Source organism: Pyrgilauda ruficollis, unplaced genomic scaffold, assembly GCF_017590135.1.
Source record: "Pyrgilauda ruficollis isolate IOZ18807 unplaced genomic scaffold, ASM1759013v1 scaffold15, whole genome shotgun sequence".
In the NCBI taxonomy this organism is placed as follows: domain Eukaryota; kingdom Metazoa; phylum Chordata; class Aves; order Passeriformes; family Passeridae; genus Pyrgilauda; species Pyrgilauda ruficollis.
This window is the reverse complement of record NW_024513654.1, coordinates 12269263-12292427: the sequence shown is the minus strand read 5'-3', so window position 1 is coordinate 12292427 and position 23165 is coordinate 12269263. Positions and strand designations below refer to the sequence as shown.

At 42.0% G+C, this 23165-nt stretch overlaps 1 protein-coding gene across 2 annotated transcripts in view; it reads left to right on the top strand.

The window, feature by feature from the left end:
- Positions 1–23165, top strand: part of CNNM2 (cyclin and CBS domain divalent metal cation transport mediator 2) — a 118644-nt gene that overhangs the window by 72065 nt on the left and 23414 nt on the right. For both annotated transcript variants that reach the window (XM_041461022.1, XM_041461021.1), the window contains one exon: positions 19279–19422. In XM_041461022.1, the coding sequence (XP_041316956.1) occupies positions 19279–19422 (144 nt within the window). The remainder of the gene's footprint in view (positions 1–19278; positions 19423–23165) is intronic.

Sequence of the window (23165 nt, the reverse complement as noted above, 5' to 3'; positions counted from 1 at the left end):
ATGAATCTGTATCTGGGCAGGGAGTGAGACATCTCCATTCAGGGGCCTCAGTGTGGCTGCAGTGCAGTGTGTCATATTCCTTCATTCAAACCTTCTCTGCCTAGAGAGCTGCAAAGAGAAATGTTGAAAATTTAAAAAACCAAAAAGGATCTTTCTGCATAATTTTGGGTAAGCTGTCTGATAAAAATTACTTTCCCAGGTGGGATTTTCTAACATTTTCTGGTTTGCCTGGGTTTAGTGTATGTGTCAAATTTTGAGAGAGTATCTGTGCCTCAGTAATCTCAGTCAGTGAAGTTTGATTTGTTTCATTTGCTAACCTAGTGCTGCTACACCGGACTTGCTCTTTATAGAGCAGAATCTGAACAGAGGGATTAATGAGCTAGGAGGATCCCAGGACTGGCCAGCTATCAGTGAAACATTTGTAATTCCCTCTCTCTCTTTGCCTGAAAATCCTAGAATGGGCTATGACTCCATGTATGAGCAATGTCCAGGAATATGTTGAAACGAGGTCCAAAGCAGAATTCTCTTGCCTTTCATTTTAGGCTACTGAGGCTAAAGGCTACTTGCCTTTCATTTTAGGCTACAACACAACACTCTGTTGTCCTCCTCAGAACTAGCAGGCTAAACTCTTGTACTTGGGATGATGTCTGTCAAAACCCCCATACACAATCCCTTCTTCCTGCATATCCAACTCTTCTGAGAGGTAGTCCCTTATCACAGAATAGTTTGGCTTGGAATGTTTAAGGGTCATCTAGTCCATGTATCTAAAGAGCACAGCAAGCACCAAATTTCCTGCCTGCCCAGTGTCCTTCCTGCCAAGCAATGATCTTGCACGGAGTGGAGCAGGGACAGTTCACTGGAGAGCCCCCTGTACTGAGGCTTGGGCAGCTTTCAGTCTGGTACTCCGTGTGCTGGGGCCTTCTCCCATCAGGAGCCACAGGTCACATTCCTCCCCAGCTCTCGCTCTAAAGCAGGGAGCTTTGGTTGCCAAATAAGTGCTTTCAGTCAAGAAGGAATGTTTTGTGGAGAGGATTTACCTGTTAGTGGATTAGGCTATCCCAGAGTCAGTGGCCCTGCCAGCTCCACAGAACCTGCCCACTGCTGCCTGGTTCCAAAGTTTTTCTCTCTTGCCTCTCTTGCAACCATGTTCTGCAGGACTCTGCTGCTAGTGGGAAATGTGCTTGTTTCCCCAAAGTCTTGAACAGGTAAGCCTAAGAAGGGTGTTGATCAGGACTGCTGTTTTCAGGCATATTGTTTTATTTTCCCAATGGGAGACCAGAGCCTAACTTCAACAAGACTTCACAGCACATTGTCGATTCTTAAGTTGTCCCAGGACCTCTGAATGACCAACTATCAATTAACTCTGACCTCTTGTGGTTTCAACATCTGCATCCAAATGCTGTGGTTAGACTCTGTCTCAAACCCCTGACCACAGCTGCTATTTTTAAGCAGGGATGGAAGGCTGTGATCTTCTGGAACTCATTAGCTTTCCCCACTGCTGCTCTGCCCAGCTCCTTCCCCATCCATCAAAGACATTGCTGTGTTAGCATGGATAGCTCATCCTGTTCATCGCTGTTGTGGCGCAGTGGGGCTGCAGCTTGAGATACCTGTGCTGCCTTTGTGTGGTGCTAAAGCCTCTCCAAGTGGGCTCATTGACTTAGGAAGCAACTTCCAAGCCCAAACTGCCAGGTCTTGGCATTCTCTTCCCTGGCTTGCCCTCCCTCTTCTGTTTGTGTTTTTGTTTTCCTTGGGAACATCCAGTGGTGTGTTTGACCTCCTCTGGGTCGGGGTAGAGCTACAGCCATTCCTGTAGCTCCTTGCTCAGCTGTCTGGCTGCCCACACCACGCTTGTTTTCCCATGGCAGCTGACCACCTGCTGATGTCCAGCTCAGCCTCTCCACTGTCCGACGGCTCGGCAGAAACCCCAGGGGCTTTAGCTCTCCTTACCAAGTGCTAACTTGATTATTGGACTTGGGATTAAAAGTAAAGGCTCTGGGAACACAGCACAGATCACAGCGTTAGTCCACTGAGACGTGTGCCTAGCAGCAGGGTTGTGTTTCCTTTGGGTTTCGTATTGGATTAGAAATGCTTTGTTTTGGGGGCCAGATTGTCATTCTCAGACATCCTAGTCAGTCTTCCTATCAGCCCCATGAAGACTAAATGTCTAAAGGAAGTGACAGAAATAGATACGTTTGTTTCCAAAACAAAACCTTTTGGTCCAGAGAAAAGATACCTGCCTCTTGGGAAAGAGGAGAAAGCTCCCATCTCTCCTACTTGTCTGAGCTCAAGGTCTCTTGTCCTTTGTCTTCAACTAGTTTCCCATCGCTTATCATTTACTAGAAAAACATTCCAGCATCTGTGCAATGCTAGACCACCAAAAAAGATGAAGAGGAGATGGATGCACTGCTGCCTCTCTATTTATAGGAAGAGAGAGATGAACCAGAAATGAGATGGGAAAATTCAAATCTTTAAATACTCTGGGAGAAATGGATGGAAAAAGGGCTGCTTTCATTGTTCACATGGTCTAGGAGAGTTTCTCGTGAATAGCTTGGCATAACGCCATGGGCAGCTCCCTCATGTGACCAGGGGGTGTTTGTGTGCAAACCCCCCTCTTGTTTTGATGTGTCTTATTTGCTTCAGCAAGTAACTGCTTCAGCAGCAGTACCTTCTTGTCCTAGTGTGTTCTTAACTTCCATCTTGGTGCTTTGTATGCTCATCCTCCAGAGTAACTCCCATACCACTGTTAGCACTTCTGATAATTTCACTTGTATTCATGTTCTTCTTTCTACGCATTTTCATTCCAGTCACCATTTCATAATCCCTTAAGCATTGCAGATATTCCCTGTCTCCTTTGAGAACAGCAGGCTTCTCTAAGACGTCTTTTTCTCCTGTCAGATCAGTGAAATCTCTCTCAAGCTACTTTCTTGCTGTGTTTCTTTCTTGCCATTTTTGAAACTATTTCCAGGAGCACCACGATCTTCTCTCAGACCTCCTCTGCTAATCAAGTTTTACTAGCCCTAGTGTTTGGAAAAACACATCTCCTGTATTCACTGGAGACATTGCTACAGTATTTGCTTGCAGATCAATGGTTGTTCTAGATTAAAGATTTGGACCTCATGCTCTCTGCTCTGCCATCAGAGGTTGGCTCAGAGCCGTTGCAAGGGAAGAAGGAACTGTTTTCAGTCTGGGCTTTTGAAAGGGTATTTGATGGCAAGGTGTTAAAGTGGGAGGTGTAAGAGTACAGTTACCTTGAATGCGGTAAGGAGTTTAAGGCACATGACGGAGGGTGGGAACCAAGGGCTTGTCATTGCAGGTGAGTGCAGGCTGGCCAAGACCTTTCCATTTATTCTTGTACCATTTTAAATGTCTCGCTCCTGCACATCTACAGCAGCATCAACATCAGCAGTGCCCTCTGCCACAAGCTCTTTCACACTGGTCCTTTTGCTCATAAAACATTTCCTAGCATTAGCTGCAAAGCCTTCCCTCAGATCTCATCTCTTGTGATCCTGGCAGGAAGCTGCCATTTCACAATGGCCACGCCACCAGGCCAACTTGCTGATATTTATATCTCCTGGAATGGTATGTGTGATGAAACACATCAGTGCTTGAAACAATCATACTCTCCCTGCCATCATCTTCCTGCTCCTTCCACCGACTGCTCCCTTGCCCCCAGTGAGACTGGGGAATGCTGGCCTCTCTTCTTCTTGCATTGCCATGGCTCCCATGTGGATCACTGTACAGGAGCGGGCAAATTACTAGGTACTCTGTATGAGCTGGGGCAGAGATGGTGGTTTGAGCACTGATTCAAATGCTCCCACAGTGGAAATAACATGAATCTAATTTGCAGTTCTCAGAGTTCTTCCCTTTCCTTCTCTTCCCCTTCTGTGATATTTTGTTTCTGTTGATAATTCTCTAAATACTGCCTTTAACAAAACCACTGTCTCCAGTCCCTAATTTCAGCTTCAGCTTTCCTTAGAAATACACCCGTGTGGGATCCAGCACTCAGTGTCCCTCTCAGGGTTGTGTTTGCTCTCCCTTTCTGCCCAGGGCTCTCTGGTGGCCAGCACTCCATGCTCTCTCTGGCCTGCAGCTCTTCTGCTGTTGAGTTCCATCATCTGACCACTCTGTGTGGTGACTGGTCTCCATGTTCATCATGTAACCTCAAGCTAAAATCACTAGGAAAAATATATATTTATTGTGCAGGGACCTGTAACAATTTGATTTGAGGCTTTTATGTCTTGGTTATTGTATACTGTAAGGAAGATTGCTTAATATTTTCCAGAAAATTATGCAGTGTGGTGAATTTATTTTTTTTTTAGCTTGCATCCAAGGACTATTTCAGATGTCTCAATAAGAGGTATCTTAAAAACAATAAGCCTTTTGTCAGTAGAGAGCTCAGTATTACAGGGTTCTGCATTCCCACTGAGCATTTTTAGCAGTCCATAAATTGAAAAAGGTTGAAGACCATTGTTGCAGTCAATTTGGCAAGTCCTTTTCTTTGAGTTGTTGCACTGCATAAATATTTTACTGTCCTGCCAAGAGCTGTTGTTCTGCCAGACATGTCATCATCTCAAAGAATAATAGATCTGAGCTCCTGATCACTTTTGGTCTTAAAAGAACTTGGCGTTCCTGTGAAGCTGGGTAGATGTGCAGTTCCTGGTCCCACGATCTAGAACTATTCTTGTTCTGTGGTCACCACACTGATCTAGTCTTGCTGTAGGTTAGAGAGTGGTACCCTTGCCTTGTGCCCTGAAGAGCTGAATCTGTTATATAATGAATAATTCCCAGCCATCAGGAAAGTGATAATGCTGTGAAGTGGGGTAGAGATCTATAAAGTTTTGGTAAGAAAAGCCTGACATCTTACTGTTTCAGTTGCACAATTGAGTTTATTCATCCTCAGTCCCATTGGCTTTTACAATTATTTGATGCAACAGCAGTTACAGGGGAAGAGAAGAGACAACTTAGCATCAACAGCTTTTTGTCAAGAAGGGAATCCAGTTGTCATGGAAATAAGCAGGTGAGATGCCACCAGCTTTTCAAGATGGTAAGAAATATTGTAATTTCTGTAAAGCCATCTGCCACTCCTGTTACACACAGCTATTGCCTGAGTCCCTGCATTAAGCTCCATGAATATTGCTTTACATTAGTTTAATTTAGAAAAAAAAACCTTGATCTGCTAATTGTTCAGGTCATGCAAGTGTTCTTTTCATTGATGGTAATTGTTGTGGAACTGCTACAAAAGTGTGTTGCCTTTATTGCTGAAAACTCTCCTTCTCACAAAAGCCAGGATTTTGTACTCATCAAGGAAGGCGTTCAAGCAGGGAATGGGGCTGTGTTAAAAGAGTTTCAAGTACTGAAGCGGATAGGATAGTGCTTGAACAGATGTGATGAGATGGGTTTGAGACTCAGGATATTCTTCATCCATTTTACTAATTCCCCTGGGGGCATGGAAAAAGTATTTAGATTTTATCTCTTTAAAAATGTCTCTCATATTTTCTGCTGGTTTAGTTTTCCTCAGCTTAAACACTGAAATGGGTTTGTCAATTTTACATTCATCTTGTGGCTAAATGGAAGAAATGTGGTGTTGGGGACCCCAAACCATGGAGGAATAATTAGAGAGTAAAAGTCAAACCTTTCAGACTTGTGTAAATAAGTCTTGAAGTCACTTTCATGTAACTACCAAAGTACATTTTTTTCATACAGATGGGGCATTGCAGTGTGCAGCACTCTCAACAGGGCAACACTTGTGGTAGTCATTTGAAATGCTTTATCTTAGGGAAGCTGATGGTCTTCTGTTCCCCAGGAGATGAGCTCTGGAACAGGACCACAGGAAGACCTGTTTGTGCCTCTCTTGTGACTCGTGACAGATTTTTTTGGAATGCAGGAAAAAAAAAAGGAAAAGAGTGAACTAGATGTCTCTTCAGTGAGAGCCTCTTGGACTTGTCTCCTCATTTGTTTATTTTGTTGTGTATTTCTTGTGTCAGAGAAGTTCTCAAGGGAATTTACCATTCAGCATTTCATGCAGAGATTATCATAAATCCAAGTTTTTTTCTGCTTTGTGTACTTTATGGCAAAGCTCCCTGGAACTTAAATTCTTTTTGTTGTTGTTTTTGTTGTGTGTGACTTCAGGTCCATGAACTAATATTAGTTATACAGTGAGGAGACATCTATATATAAACACAGAATTTTTATGTTTCCATATATACTCATGTTTCTATATATAAGCAAAATCCTTTCATAGGAATATTTAAAAAATATGTGTCACATTTTGTTGTGTATTTTATGGTGGGAAAGTGTAATCGGAAAAAATGCATTTAGATCTTGTGGGACAGTAAGGTAAAATAGCTACTTGTGTGAACTGGATCTTTTTTTAGATGCAAGCACTACAGAAATAGCCAAGTGATAGCCTCTCTGTGAACTCCAAATGCATTTCCTTTTGCCAGGGCTCACTGGCCTGTTTGTCTAACCCTTGTAAGGACAGGGATGCAGTGACTGTGGCCAGGCTCCTGGAAGGACGGGGACCTTCACAAATGAACCTGCTCTATGTTGAGATGCAGAGCACGAGATCATGCATAGTCCATAATATTTAGACTAAATGTGTATTTGAGCTCTACTCAGAAATATGTGGTGTTTCAAATAAATTGTGCATGGTTTAAAGTTGGGGTTTATATAATAATTTATATTCATGGCTTTCTAATAAATTTGTTTGGGTTTTGTTCTTTTGTTCTTTATTGTGAAAGAATGACAACTTCTTCCTGCAAGTGGAAATTATAACAACATTTTGAAGTTTGCTGTCTTCTGTCATCTGGAGGCTGGCATAGGGTCTGCACTGCTACTGCTGTGAAGGAGGCTGCTTGGGGAGATTAGTGGAGGCTTTTTTGTCTGATTGTTTTTATTTGGTTTTGTTGGGATTTTGTGTAGTTTATTTTTTATCAGTTGGTTGTTTATTTTTTTTCTTACCTGCCTTAGTCCTCCATAGCTGTAAAAGCAATTGATTTATAAAAATCAGAAATACCATGTTTCTGTAAGTTTCATGAAAATGTGGTTTGTGGGTAAGAGAGGAGATTTTTCCCGTTGCTCCCTCTGAGGTAGAGGGGAGAGCTCAGCCCTGACCTGCTCTGTGCAGGCAACATCACCTGGCTCTAGCTGCATTTGTGGAGGGATCTTTCTTGGACAAACTGAAGATGCAGGAAGAAGCTCAAGAACTGCGGGCCCTTAGAAAGGGTCTGGCTGGGAATCTTTAGTTTCCCAAACTCTCGTGCCCCAGTCCCTGGGTATTCTCCTGTGAACCACATACAGTGACAGACATCGGTTCTGCTATTGTTAATACTCTGGATAAATACTGTTGTTTATACAATAGATTCAATTGCAAGTCCTCAGAGCCTAGTAGACTGGTTTTCTGGTTGGGGTTTGTGCTACTGTGGTGAACCCAGAATGTTTGGATTTGCAAGCAGTCAGGGAAAATAACAGTGAGGCATGTGTATTGTATGTTGCGTGACCTAGTTGACCATGACTCTTCTAGCAGAAGTTTGTGCTGTTTTACTTTAGCGTTTATTGGGATGTAGAAGAATTCAGCCTAATCCTAGCTAAAAATAAACAAATGCAAGGCAGAAGTCACAGCAGTAGGACACTGTTTCTCTGAGGCCATTTCCATGGCCAGAGTGTTTTAGGGATGCTGGTATTGCATTCTTAGTGTGGGTACAGTTTTATGGGCAGAGCTGTACAGATTGCATGAGTTTTAATTCACCCTCTGCCTTCACAAGGGACGCTAAACAGCCCCGTGCCCGTGGGTTCAACCATGGTCATTGGGGTTGTCTCCATACCCAGTGGAGTTACACTTCACTGTAACTCTTGTGAGTGTTGCAGGAGTTGTTGAGTACAGCACCAGCAAGGATTGAAGCTGTGTGTACCAGATGATTCAGACACTTGTGAGCCCTTGCTGTCCTGAGATGCCCAGATGCAATGCTATTACATGGTGTTAGTGTGAGAGTGTAAGAGCTTAGACAGCTCTATCTAAGTATTAGGCTTGGGCAAAATCAAAGAAACGCTCTAACGCACACTTGTACAAACAAAGGTGAACAGTCTTAAAAAGACAGAGGAGATCTGTCCCTTGCCTGAGGAGATTAAATGAAAAAGTGTTCTGCTTAGATCAATATCCCCATTCCCTATGAGACATTATGCCACAAAGCTTGTTCTGGAGTAAAATTGTCAAACAGTCTCAGAAGTCAGGGATATTAGAGCTGGTATTTAGGTTATTTGTGAGCAAATACATTCAGATTAGTTTTTGATGGGGCTAAAATAATGATAAAGACTTCTGCAAAATAATAAAGAAAACAGGGTTATCTCTACTGTATCTTCCCTGAGCTAAGCATTATGAAAGAAATACTATTCTCACAGAATTCCTGTTATGTTGCTAAAATATTACAGCTCTTCACTTCATGTAAATATTTGACAAGGAGAATTTGAATAATATTGTCATATAGGCATGAGTCACATGTCATCCCATGTCATCAATACCCAGGAGTTGGAAAACTGTTGAGCAGTCCTGATTTAGTCTTCTGGAGCAAAGGAACTCTTCATCACAGCAAAAATAGCAAGTGGCAAGTTCACAAATCCAATCTCTTAAGACTCCTTCTGCTCCTCTTCATTTATCTCCGGTGTCTTCTTGCTCAGGGACAAGGCTCTCACTTCATCTTATCTCCAGCTCTCTGCAGTGGCTGTTGCTGATGGAGCAGGGCTTTGCTGTCTTATCTGAGAGGTTTCCTTCCTCCTTCAAGAGCTCTGGACAAACTCAGCCTACCAGAGGGCTATGCAGGATGGCCCAAAAAACCACTAATTAGATTGTTGTTCACAAATGGAAACTTTAAGAAGTTTTGGTATCAAGTCAGTAATTAAAAACATGAATAGCATAATTGCAGTGGAGATTGATCTTTGAAGTTCCCATTTCTAAAATTTGACCCAGTAGTGCCATTTTCCAGAAATTAATCTTGTCTTGTGTGGCTGAAAAGATGATGTTGTATTACTAATTCACTTGAAAATCTTACATTTATGGGTATTGATAACTCCTAGGAGCAAAGCCAGGCAATTACATTTGTACTTGGAAAAGAGTAAGAATGCATTCAAATGTACCATCAGAACTGTCATTCTTTCAAACAAGGCAGTTTTCTATAATCTTTCCTTTTCCTGGGGATGTTGAATCACGCATTTGAATCAATTCTTTTGGCTTCTTTGCATGATGGGCTTTAAAAGTAACACAAGATCTACTTTAATCCTTAGCAGAATGCAAAATTAGGTGTTTTCCCCTTCTCTATATATTATTGTATTATTATTTTGCAAAAAACCTGCAATTTGCAGTCATTTGGATATCTGTGATGCCCAGTTCTGAAATCACAGGTGCTCTTCTGTCCTTCTGCTTTGGTGTCAGACAATTCCAAGATGTCTTTGGGTGGTTTAAATGACATCCCCACTCCCTCATATCCACAACAGTTGCTGTGTACATGTTCTTGATGAAGAGGCATGGATCTGGATCCAGCTGTGTTCTGTGTCATTAGCTAAAATTGCACCAAAGCAAAGTGAAAATGTGACTTGTGAAAGTTTAAATCGGTGTTGCTCCTGTGAAGTTTTTGGCTCTGTAACTTTGGGTGTGTCTTGGCACTTCTCTACGCTTAGGTGTGCCATACCTTTATGGTGAAAGTGACAAGAGAGTCACTTTCCAGCCAGAGGATATTCCCCCTTCCCCTTGAATTTGCTGGCAGTGTGAAGCACAGTTTTGTGGCAGCTCTTGCTGCAGGGCTGCCCCCCAAGGGACCTGCCCCAAACCAAAAGGCAGTGCGAGAGGGTGGCTGTGTTTCCTGTGCCTGCAGATCGCTGCAGTGTCCGTGGTGTTGTGCTGCCCGGCTCGGGAGCTGCTCTGTGATGGCACTGTGTGAATCCCTGCGCCGGTTGCGCTCCGGAGAAGCAAACGTGCAGTGCCAGAGCTCACGTGGCCCCGATCCTGCGCTTGTGCGAAGTCAAGGTCACTGGCACTGGTTGTGTTTCAGGGCTGTGTTTATCCCACAGCTCCGGGCGCCGTGGCACTGCACACACCTGGGTGCTCTTGGGCTTGTACAGACCCGGCTGGATGAAGGTGGTGTCACCAATTTAGAAAGTTAACAGGGTAGCTTTTTGTTATTCTTCCTCCAGCTTCTGCCGCAGTATAAATTTGAAAGCTTGAAAAATCTGTTGGCGCCATCGACCAGGCTTGGTTTGGAGCTGCTGGAATTGCAAACTGCATGTGATATAAATGGCCTGAAGTAAAACAAGTCATTAAAATAGAATATTAATGAACTAAGATGCTGATAACACTAGAACCTTTTTAAATTTATATCCTAAATAGTGAACTAAAAATAAACTATAGCAGCGGATGATGATAATAATAAATTTTAAAAAAAAGAGTATATTCAGCCCCCAATTCCTTTCAGGACCCACGGTCCCAAGATGCTGCTCTTCCTTTGCAGCTCATGCTCTTTGCTCTCAGCACAGTTTAGGTCCTTATGTAAGTATGCTGGCCTCAGCTAACCTTCTCCTAATGTCCGAACATGTTTCTGTTATGCCTTCTAGTACTTTACCTTTGATGGATTTAAAATCCCATGGCGTAGATGCCAAAATCTAGAACTCCCTGAATTAAACCCAGTCTGTTCTAGGAATTGAGGGAGGCAGGATTAGAGGACGGATTAGATCAGTAGGATTTTTGGCTGCAGTGATACAGAACAAGGCTGTTGTTTCTGTTGGTGTTGTGTTTTGGTTACCTGAACATCAAAGTCATCTGAGTTCATTGTTGTTTTGGATTGACTTCTATTTTTGTTGCTCATAAACATACATCTCTTGATGCTCTTGTGTTTATTTAGTGGATTAACTCTTGGTTTGTGGTAGCAGCCTGTTGGAGTGGAGGAGACTAAGGAAGTGACAGTTTCTCTCGTGAGCCCTTATAAAGAGCTCAAGAAATTGTCCCCCCTAGGGCAGGGAAGGCAGAGGAAGATGGGGACAAGTCACAGCAGCAATGCAAAGCTGCAGGAGGAGATGCTGAGCAGGCCCTGGCAGACAGGGGATTGCTGTGGATCCCAGGCTGAAGGGCACATCTCTCAAAGGATCCAGCATCCAGCCAGGCCCCACCGATGCCAGGATCCAGCGCCTCTTCTCCATCTGCTGGGCTGAGGTCTGGGGAGGACCTGGAGCTGGAGCTCAGCAAACCCAAGGTTTTCACTCCCTCTGCTGGCAGCACTTCTGCCGGCCAGTGCCTGCTCTTCATCCCTGAAGGAATGCTGAAATCAGTGGGACAATCTTGAACAAACAGGGAAGTAATAAAATTAGTATGGCTCCTTTTTAGGGTGTTTAAGCACTAAAAAAATTCCATGTTGATCATGCTGTGGAGGTGCAAGTCAGTAAGGAGATGCATTTCTTACACTTCTTTCCAAAAGGTCATTACTTGCCTTGGGAAGTGGAGGCACAGGGGAAATCACATCAGCGTAAGTCACACTTCAGTATCTTTTGAATCCAATGTGGAAGACTTGAACCATGACCAAGAATGACTTCAATATTCTGTTTGCTTGCCTTAAATTTTATCTGAACTTTTTTGTTCCGTGTCAGTCCAAATAGTCCTAGGCCTTTCTCCAGATTCAGTATTTTCTCTTCTTGTTGCCACATCTTCTCTCAGCTTTAGTTTGCTGCACTTCTGAAGTGTTTCCTTAATTTTGCTTTTAAAATTCCACCCTGTTTCTCATCTCCAGCCACCAGTGTCCTGGTGTCACAACCTTTACTCAGGTTAGAGCCTTGGACAGGTGTCCAAAAATGCTCTTGTTTTGGGAGAGATTTCTTTCTCAAGTATTAGGATTTCCTTCTCTTCCTCTCCTATTTCAGATCCAGTGGATACTTCTCTAAGACAGAAAAATGCTTCCAGTTCTGGGCAGCAGCTTGTGTTTGTTCATTTACTAGGCTGAACTCAGAGTTCGGGCCAGCGCTGAGAGCAGCTGAGCTAGTGGTGTGCATTTTACACCCTCGTGGACCCTGGTTGTTGTTAACCCCAGCCATATTCAGCACAAATTCCCCACTGCAAAAGCACTGCCTGACTGGGAAGCTCTGCCGTGCTGTTCATGGCAAGGGAGTCGTTAGCAATGTTCAAGGAGTTTCTGAAACTCTTTCTCTCCCCTTTTCAATTTCATTCATTATGCCTGCCTACACCTTTTAATAGCTTTCCCTAAATATTCTCACATTTGATTCTTCCCTAAGATTTCTGCTTTGATAGCAGAGGTCTGAGTTGAAATTACATTTTTCCCTTACACTCAAGTTATTTCTCGTTCCCAGCTAATTTATTTTACTGATGTACCTGTGGAGGCTTCCCAGCTTCTGATCCGAGTTGGTTGCCAGGTTCGGTTTAGTTGCAGGTAAAGCTGCAGCTTTCTAGAGCTGTGCTCTCACATTTAAAAGCAGCAGCAAAGCAAATTAAGTTTGTCAGTGTGTGTCTCACCAAGGTCCTAGCAGAAGGGATTGAAGGGAAGGCAGCAGCAGTTAAGCTGGAGTGCCTACACTGACTGGTAGGCTGGTGTAGATGGAAAATGTTAGCTCATCACTTCTCTTCCATCTGCCACAGGGCACTGGAGAATTACTGAGTCCTTTCTAGGAGCTTTGTCCAGTCAAGTTTTCAAAGTTGCAAGTAACTGAGCTTCTGTCATTTCCCTTGGGAAAGTATTCCTTACAAATACAATTCACTGTCAGGAAGTCATTCTGAAACTCTCCCTGATTTTTGCTTTTTTTGGTGTCCTCCCACTAAATGGACTTTAACACAAAGAGTCTATTTAAAGTGCTGCTTTTTTATTTTCCTGTGAAGGCTGCTGTGGTTTCTAGTTAATGTTTGTACGAGCCTGAGCTCTGTGGTTTAAAGGAGAATCACTGTATTCCCAATGGTTGTGCTGATACTTTCACTCATTTCGTTTGAGGGTCTGGATGATTTTCATGTGGCTGTATTAAATGAATGCTAGTTATCAGATTCCCTTCCCAAATATATATTAAAAATTATATGTTTTGCTGCTGAAATGAGCAGGATCTAAAAAGTCTTGTCTAAACCTAGACTATGTTTTTACAGAAGTTTTGAGTTTCTCTTGATTCTGTGAATGGTATTCTGTTATGAACCCAAAGACAGTGTGCACCAGTTTGTGTGTGTTTGGAGAAAGTAGCAGTCTGATTGCCCCACTGAAAAGAATCAAAGTGAAAAAGCAAACAGCATGAATGCAAATTTCTGCTAATAGGAGGGGGATTTAATGTCCTTGAACTGTGGTGCAGAAAAGAAATTTAGGAAAACACTTTTTACTTTGATATAATTGCTTGCAAGCCAGGGCTACTCCAGGGGGAGTTATTTTTCATGGATAAATTATACAGCACGTTTTAAAATTGATTGTTTGGAATAATGTGTTGTTGAACCTGTGAATCTCACTGACAGACCAGTGTTTACCTTTGTACAAATCAGTCAAAACAAAAACTGTCCCATAAGATTAAACAGGGAGAATTTTCAGAAGCACGGATTGTTAGTTAGCAAATTCAAGGGCAGCTAAACACCGCATGGGATTTTTCTCCATGTCATTGGAGGCATATTAAACAGGCTATGGCTTAATGTTCCAGGGCACTAACCAACAGCAAACAGACTCAGATTACTAGTTTTAACAAAAATGGACTAGCCTGATTCTTGTTTTACCACAAACTGATTTAACAAGAATCTTCTGTTTTATAAATGTCTACCACAGCTTTGATTTTCTTTTTAATTTTTTTAAAGGAAACCAGGGACCTTTAGTAAGTTCTGCCGCTTGCAGGGGGGAAATAACACCTACAAATCTTTCCAGTTGCTGAGTTTCTAAACCTCCTTCAGCAGAAATAGAGGCATTTCAAGTCGCTTTCTCATAGTGTAGGCTTATACACATCAGTGCAGGTTGTAGCTCACTGCTCAGAGCCCCTAAATTGCACCTTTGCTGTTGGATCACTCATTCCTGGGAACCTTTGTTTGCTCTAAAGCTATGGCAGCAGTATGGTAATTTTCTGAAGCATAGTCTGGCTATTTTGTTATTACATTTGGTCACATGCAAGGCCAGATTGTGGCGTTCCAGATCAGTAAAACTTGCTGTTTTTATATATCCTTATATACTGAAAGTTTTGCAGTTTTTTTAGAAATTCAGGAATGAAAATTCAGCAATGAAGTTTGGCCTGGGATTTCAGTCAGACTTCCCTTCAAAGTATCTTAAAATCACTGGGTGATTTAGGAAGGGACTTCTGGAGGTCATCTGGTCCAACCCCCTCTTTGGAGTGGGCCACCTTTGAAGCTGGCTCAGGTCACTGAGTTTTGAATCCCTCCAAAGATGGAAATTTCACCACCCCTCTGACCCCTGTTCCAGTGTTTGACCACCCTCATGAGGAACAAGGTTTCATTATTTAAAGAGAGTCTCCATGTTTGAAATTTGTGTATGTCTCTTGTCCCATCAGTATCTAGATAAAGGACTCTAGTTTTGTGTTCTCTGTAGCCTGCTATGAGGTACAGAAAGACTTCTAAGTCTTTTCTTTCAGCCTTTTCTTTGCGAGACTCAGCCAGTGCAGTGCCCTCTGCTTTTCCTTGTGTGTCGTGGGCTCCAGCCCCAGCCCTTCTTAAGATCCATCCACCAAAACTGCTTCTGTTTCTTGATGTCTTTCTTGTACTGGAGAACCCCAAACTGAATGCCAGAGCTGCAGGTGTGGTTTCACAGGTGTCAAATAGAGAGGAATAATCCATTCCCTTGACGTGCCAGCTGCACGTGTGCTGATGTCAGCGCACAGTTCCTTTTCATTGCTGCAGGACACGCTGCTGATTCCTGTAGTGTGTTCACCCAGCCAGTCAGTCCCCAGTGCCAGCACATGGGCTTGTTTTGTACCAGGTTTATGGCTTTGCATTTGCATTTATTGACCTCCACAATGTGTCTGTCATCCCGTTTCTTCAGCATGTGTGTCTATGGGGAAGTGACACGTGAGAGTGGGGTGGGTACAGCTCCATCCAAATGGCAAAACTCTTCATGGAGCCAACATCCTGTGACTGACCAGAGCAGATCTTGAAGAGATGTTTTCATCTCTGGTTTGAGCTGCATGACAGTATTCTTGAGGTCCTTGCTCTGGAGTATAAATGCCTCAGGATCAAAGGGAGAATTTTCCACCACTATGTATTTCTCAAGAAATGGTCATGGTACAGTAAGAGAATGAGTATTTCAGGCATTTCTTTCTTCCAGTTCTGTTCTGTGTGGTCAGTAAGTCACATGGACTCCCAGGAGCTCATTCTAGGTTCACTTACTCATGTGGATTTAACTAAGCATCTTCATGCTTCCTAATTAGCTTAATAAATTAATCAGAAGTTCTACAGAGCAAAATCTAAGCTGAGCGGCAGGGTTTTAAGCAATGGGATGAGACTGGATTTATGTTTACCAAAACTGCTTGTGCTTTAGTTGCCTGTGAAGAAAGCAAATTAACATTTGTCACAGCTGGTGCCTCGGGCTGTGCACAGGTATCAGCCCACACAGGCCCTTGGTGGTGTCACTGACTGTCACTGTTCAGCGGGGAAACTGAGGCAGAAAGCAAACACTGCCTGTGCCACAGAGGAGTTGTGGGTCACACATCATTTCTGCCTTTATTGTCAGAACTGGCAGGTTTGCAGAGCTGCCCACTTGCTAAATCTCATTGTATCAACACTTAAAGCAAGGGATTAAAGAAGCATTAATGTCATCTACAGAGTGTGGTTAGAGGCTGTGGCCAGAAAATCAGTGAGGTATGGAACTTTCCATACACCTGTTCTCTCTGTGTAATTTATGTCCTGCTCTGAAAGCCCCAGGAATATTATATACAGTCCAGATTTTCGTACCTGCTGGATGTTTACTTTATTCAACTCCTTACTGGATATGTACTGTAAGTCTTTAGCAGTGGAAAATACAAGCTGAAACTGTTCTTTTTCAATTGAATAAAATAGTATGACAATTGTCAGTGGCCTGATAAAGTCTTTGAATAAAGCTGTAGACAATTTCTGTTTCAAACACTCAGAGGAGTCATTATTTTACTTACAGGCCACTTTTGCAGTTGAGCACATGCTGTGTTGTGCTCTTCTGCTTTGTATAAAGCGGTCTTTGCGCTCCTAGCTTTTCCTTTAGCCTTTTATGTCTTGATTACTTCCATACGTGCAGGGTATTTTGCAGTCTTCTGTGGTGAGAGGGCAGCCAGTCTGGGAATGCATCCTCATAACGTCTCCGTCACCACCTCTGATGTGTGCTCCACTGTCTGGTGATTTCTTGCAAATTATTGGATCTGGGTCAAAACTATCTTGCAAAGACACAAGAAATGTAATTTTCGGATCTGGTTTGTCTCATCAAGTAATTTCATGAGCATTGGAGCCAATAGAAAGGAAGGAAGGAGAAAACTCGGGAGCAAAAGGCAGCCTTTTAGGGGCAGCTTATCAAATTGGCTTAAATTCATCAGACCCCAGCTAAGTGTTGGGTTGATGAAAGCCTGGAACAGGAAAACTTGACAATCAGGAGGGAAGAAAGGTTAGTGTCACCGTGTGTGTGGATAATTTATCTCTTATCAGCAGATAAATTCTCTGTAACATGTAGTTTATTTAATAATGAGGGTAGAACTGAATATCAATGCTACTCACCAAAATCCAGTGATGATGACAAGTTTCAATGGTCTTGATACTTTGGGTGATAAGTAAAAAACCCTTAAAATTGGAGATTATGGCAAGGCCAGAAAAAAAGTGTTTCTAGCTTTCTTTTTCATCACAGAAAGTACAAAATGCCTGATGCCTCTCCATAACTCCTGTCTTACCAGCTCACTTTGCTAAGAGAGCAGCAGCTGGTACAGGTTTTGGTCCCTCATCTCACATTAGGTGCTGTTGCTTGGATCAGAGTCCTGCAGCTGCTCAGATGGGGAGAACATAAGATATTTGAGTGATGCTGAATTCTTGGTGGCATCCACTCTGGTGGAAAGGGCATGCAACTTGTTTTGTGGATGAAATTTGTGCACAACCTCCCTTTGTATTCCAGCCCCTCTGGTCCTTCCCTAATCCCATTTTCATAAATCTCTGACGTTGCTTGTAAATGTGTTCAGGACTCCATTGTTAGGAAGACTGTTCTTTTCAAAATTTCAAATTTCATCACCTAGTTCAGCATTGTCATAGGCAGTGCAGAAGTGGAGGAAAAGGCTGATGATTTTGATCAAAGCTGAAACATGAGTTGATAGCATTGTCTTTTGGTGGTTTTGTTTGGCTGGTTTGGTTTGTTTTTTTACTTTAAATCACTTGAACAGATCTTACTGCTTACTAATATGTGAGAACAGATATCCTGAGGTATTAGCACCTGAATAAGCATGTGCTAATAAGCTGCTATGGTCTGTGATAGAAACGGTTCTTGAAGGGGCCGTGTCTTTTGACTTGAAAGCAAATATACTAATATTTGAGCACTGGGAAATAAATTAGAATATTTGTTTTTTCTGTGGTTTTTTTTTTTCCCCTGCAGTTCTTATTTAGCATTGTTATGTTGAAAGGATATAATTGGAGTAATATATTATGGGGGAATTGCAGTAATAATAGTGCTCAAATCTTTCATGTTTTTATGAAGTCACTTTAATGCTGTTCATTGAGCTGTAGAAAGAGCTGGAAGTCTTGCCAGGAATGCAGAGAAATAAAACCCATAAAACCTGGCACAGTGAAAGACTTTCAGTACAATATGAATGTTGATACTTTAAAAATCACAAATCATATTTCTATTAATTTGCTGTAGAATAAGGTCTCCTCAAGATAAGACTCAGCTGTGCTGTGTAGTTGGTATTTAAAGTATGTCCATCTGCATCTAAACGAGTAGCTCCAAGACAATCAGATTATGCAGTAGTTACTTTGGTGAGAATATCGCCTAAGTGGAATGGAAACTTCATTTTGAGTCTAATATTAGACCCTGCTTTGGAAAATTCCTTTTAAATGATCACAAGCTGGGAATAGCAAAAGAATTTAACTTTCGACAGACAGCATTCACCAAGAATTTGTTTTTAACTGCTTATGTTGGGTCCCTGGGAAAGCAGATGTGAAAAACTTACCAAAGTGAATTGACTTGACCTGATGCAATGTTTATATCAGTAGTTGATAAGTTTTCCTCCCTCGTCTAATTTGTTCGGGATATTTTCATTCTTTAAGCATGAGTAAGTCTGGGTTGGAATAGTTTGAATGCTTGTTAGTCTAATAATCTGAATCTTAAAACAGGCAGACATTATTGCCTATAAAGGGGTCTAAGCAAAGTTGAACTATTTTGGTTGTCTTCCACAGTTGGGGATAAGTATAATTTTTGAGACCAGCAAAGGAGGGTGGGAGATGCTGTTTCTTAACTCCTGATAGCTCAGAAAGCATATTGATATCTGTATTTGTACTGCAAAATGCACTTTTGGTAGACCCTTTGAATGAATGCTATTATTTATGCAGCTTTACAAAGGACTGGTTTTCAATGGTAGCTGGAGAAACTGGCAACCAGAGGTATCAAGGCCAGTTTGAAGGGTCATGATGATTATATTCTCACTATCATCATTGCTATGGCAGAAAGGACTTTAAGAATTCACTGTGAATGATGCACAGCTCAGGAATCTTTAGAACTACTGCTAAATCTCTTCTTTGATTTTCTCTTTGTTGATCAGACAGTTGCTTTGAATATTTTAATTAATTAAATCCTAAATAACATGTCATCACCTTGTATGGGGAATATATAAATAAATTATTTTTGAGGAAGAGAGGGGAAAAAGAGGAGCTGATGGGTTCTCTCTAGCTCTGTCCTGTTCCTGTGCTTCTGTGGTTTGGTCATTGTTGCTGTTTTTTCCAGGCTTGAGGAAAACATCCATGGGATCTCACTGCAAAGGAGGGCTCCAACCTGGCCTTCCTCTGCCAATGAGACAAGAAGCAGAACAACAAGATAATATGATGAATTCAATGCCAGGGTGACAGTTTTGTTGGGAAAGACATTAAAACAAGAATACTAATCTCTTTAGCTCTCCTTTAGGGCATAAGGTGGATTTATGTGATGCAGGAATGTGTGTCTCAGACAGAAATCAGATTATGATTTTAAGCATCTGTTAAACTTTACCCCTTTTTTCATAAAGCCTGACACCAACCTTTTTGTCTTTTTATTTATACCTGTATGTCTCTAGTTCTGCTATAATTTCATCATTCAGAAGTTTCTAAAATGTCTAAATTGCTGATCTGTCTCCTTGCAGGCAAGTCTCACCTGGCTATAGTGCAAAGAGTAAACAATGAAGGAGAAGGGGATCCTTTTTATGAAGTCCTGGGAATTGTCACTTTAGAAGATGTGATTGAAGAGATCATCAAGTCTGAAATTCTGGATGAAACAGATCTATACAGTGAGTAGAAATATTTGCAGTTTATTTACAGATGAGAAGAAAGACTCCATCCAGCAGCAATTGTATTTATAGCTGTGTTTTGAGAGATGTTATGTTGCTAATTTAAAATCACAGTAGTCAAATTGTTGAGGAAGTTTCCTTAACAAAATGACCTGCAGATCCCTCAGATGGTCAAAGTAATTTTTGTTTTTGCAGCATGGGAACCTCACTCCTTTAGGCTGTGTTAGTTCAGAAGCAGGACGAGTTTCTTTATTTGATCCTTTTACCAGGAAGGTTTACATCTGCAACAATGATCTCCCGCAATTTCCCCTATTGTCACTCTGCCTCAAGGGCCTGTAGTCAATGTACTACCATACTTCAGCAAGAGGCAGGCAAATACCATGCCTCAGGGAAGAGGAATGGAGTCTCTTTAGAATATCTGTCACTCATTGGGAAATCTTGAGAATGGAAAGTCTTCCTCAGGGCTGAAAACCAGCTTGTCCTAGATGCCTTCTCTTTTTGTCACTCAGCACAGCTCCTTCCTTCTTTGTGGTAGTGTCTGTTGAGGGAGATGATGCTGAAGGTCAACCATTACCTGGAACTTGAGAGATCTGGACCCTTTTCATTCCCAGATTAAAGCTTGGCCAATTTCCTAAAGTGTCTGCTTCTCCCCCCATCTGCACAATCTGGCCTGTGCATACAGGACTTCCTTTCAGTCATTCTTCATCTGTCTTATCTGTGCTTTGATCACTTGTTGGCAGATGCTGTTTTTCACTGCGTGTTTGCATGCAGCACAAGGATGTCTCCAAATTCTATTATAGTAGAAATAATAATTTTAACTATCTTTAACACTGTTCAGCTGTCCTTTGCTTTCTTTCTCTTTCCTCATGGAAGGAATGTTTCTACAGCATTTGTTCAGGCCAACCCAAGCATCTTCTATCCTCCCTCCAAGCCAAATGCCCAATGAACACTTTATACTGTGGGATAGACTTACTTGTTTTTGCCTGAAATGCTTTCTGTGCCTAGTTGATATTTTATCAGCATTTATGTACCCAAATGATCATGTAAATCACAGTTGTGTTTCACCGTGTGCTGAACAGTCTCATTACTGTGTAAATCACAGAAGTCCAGTTAGTATTGATTCCTTTTCATACCTTCACAAATGAATTGTTTGGCTTATCAGTTACAATGTAATGCTTTTGCAGGCTGAATTCAAACTTCCTTTTATACTCCAAAAAGATCTTACTTTTATCTACCTTTGAGATATTTACATGTGTGTATGAGGGAAGACACTGCTTATGCTTTCAATTTCCCCCTCTGCCTTGTTTGTTAAGAGAAAACACATAGATCATGCTGTGTTGTTCTTCAGGACAAAAAAAGCTCTGCCCATCAATAGGATGTTAGAGGGCAAGGAAATGAGAATTTAATTTTAATTGTACTACCTGGAGGCTTCCTATATTAACAAAATAGAGTTGGTGAACATTGAGTTCACTTGAAACTCATTCCTGGGATAATTTTTTACTATCAAAAATTCCTCATTCAGAACAGGAAGAAAACTTCCTAGGCTTCCTGGAGGATGCAGGAAATTTTGGGAGGTGACTCCTGCTAAGTGCCATGAAGAACTTCTAATTTCTTTATGAAGCACTGGACATCATTCCACTGTTTAGACTGAAGGATACTATAGCAGTAAGGGAGAGAGCAGAAATCCCAAGAAGCTGTGAGGATCACAGGAAATGTGAGAGGGTTTGGACTTGGGCAGCCAACTTCCACTTGGTTTGGTGATGAGAACATGTATGAGAACATGGGTTTACTGGAAGTATTTTATTGTCCATTATATGTTAAGGCAGGTTATTTTTGGTGTTGATATCACAGTATCACTGTTAGTAGCCCCACCTCTGATTCTGTTCATTATTATAGTAGTCTGGCTTGCTCAGCTCAGAACAAGTCAGCTTGAAACCCTTGGACTGATTTGCTCTGTACTAGGTGTTTACTTTAAAAAAGAGCTTTTGAAATATTCTGTCAGTATTGTTACACTTTGTTCTGAAGTTTTAAAATTGTTTTGTTTTGCTTTGATGGCAACTTGAAATTTGATGAAATGGCTGACCTTGGTGTTGGAGCTGTGCCTTTCTGTTGTTTCCATGAAAAAACATTTGAACTGTGTTAAGGTGGAAGGAATAGTCTATTTACAGTTTTTGCTGAAAGCTGCTCTCACTGCTGAACTCTGCAGCTGAATTTCTGCAGGGGTCCAAGTAAATGTGTGGTATGTCTTCATGTGGTTCTGTTGTGCTGTGGCTTGCAAAGATGCTGGGAGCAGGAAAAATAGCTAAATATGTCTGACCCATCAAGATCAGGGTAGACTGAGTACTTCTGAGAATGAAACTGTACTGGGGATGCTGGAGGGGTGGAGAGATGATGTTTCTGTCGTGACGCATTCCAGGCCATGTCGTGATGAAGAGCTGCCAGTGTGTTTGGCTCTTAGTACTGGAAAGTTACAGCATTTTTTCATGGTTGGCACACTACAGGAATCTGTCCTGTGCTGCTGTGACTCTAGCCATGGTGGGAGAGCATTTCTCAACTTTCTCAGAGGCCCAAGGGAGAAAGCTGTATGTTCTGTGTTAGACTGCATGGACTGCTTGTTCATTTTTCCGGTCCAGGTTTGACTGGTGGCCTTAGCTCTTTCTACTTGAAGATGAATTTCATCATCTCTTTTTCTTGTCTGGAGCTCACTGCAGATGTCTTCTCTGTCCTAAAGACAAAAAGCACAGGAGGAGAAGAAGGATTTTCCCCAGCAATTGCCTGGGTGCATTTGCAGTGCCCATTAACCTGCCTGCCTCTCCAACTGGATGGGTGACCTGAGGTTTGAACTGCCTGTTCTGTAGCTGTCTGCAGTCCAAGCAGGCTCCTTCAAGGAAATTTATGCAATAATTCACCATGTTATGCATCAGGCATCAAAGTTTAGGATTATTACAAGAGATATCACAACCTAAATTTCGTTTTGACCACTCACCCTCTGGAGTTCTCTACCTCAGCCCAGAGTTCACGGTCAGGCTTGTTGCCTATGATTTGAAGGAGAAGTCTAAATATTCCCAGAACCTACTGAAGACATTTGCAATATTTGTTAATTTCTCAGCAGAAGCTGTAGTGAGAGTATCCCTTATGCATCTCATTGTTCATGTTGCAGAAGCAAACAGCATCTCAGCTCTCTGTAAGCAGAGATCACTTCAGCGTGCCAAGATAACTTCAGTGCCCGCATCTCCGTCTCACTTACCGGAGAAAGGACAGACAGGAAATACCTGGTTCAGATTCAATTACATTGGTCACAATCCAGTCCTTGGTTCTTGTGTCTTAAAAGAAGCTCAAAAGTTGTTTGGATAGCAAAGAACAATTTGAGATCATCCCTTGCAAAAATAAGCGGAGATAATGCTAGTGCCAATAATGCTTAAGCCATGTGGCTCTGCTATAACCATGTAACGTTTTTCTTGAGGGAAGATTTTTGGATAAGCTGCCAAGGAAAAAGAATAGGAGGAGTTGAAATTGTCCATCATTTGAGTTAGGGCCTGGGTCTTTTGCCTTGATGACTGTTATGGACAGAAAGATTTAAGGCATCCTCCCATTGTGTGATGCTGGTCTTGTTTTCAGGTACCAGTAGTGCAGTGTGAGGCCTGCAGTGTTAACAGCTCTTTCAAAGGAAAAGCACAGAGATGTTTCCCTGTCCCAGGGCAAACACTTGTATTTGTGATTTTTGCCTCCCTAAAGAGAGCAAT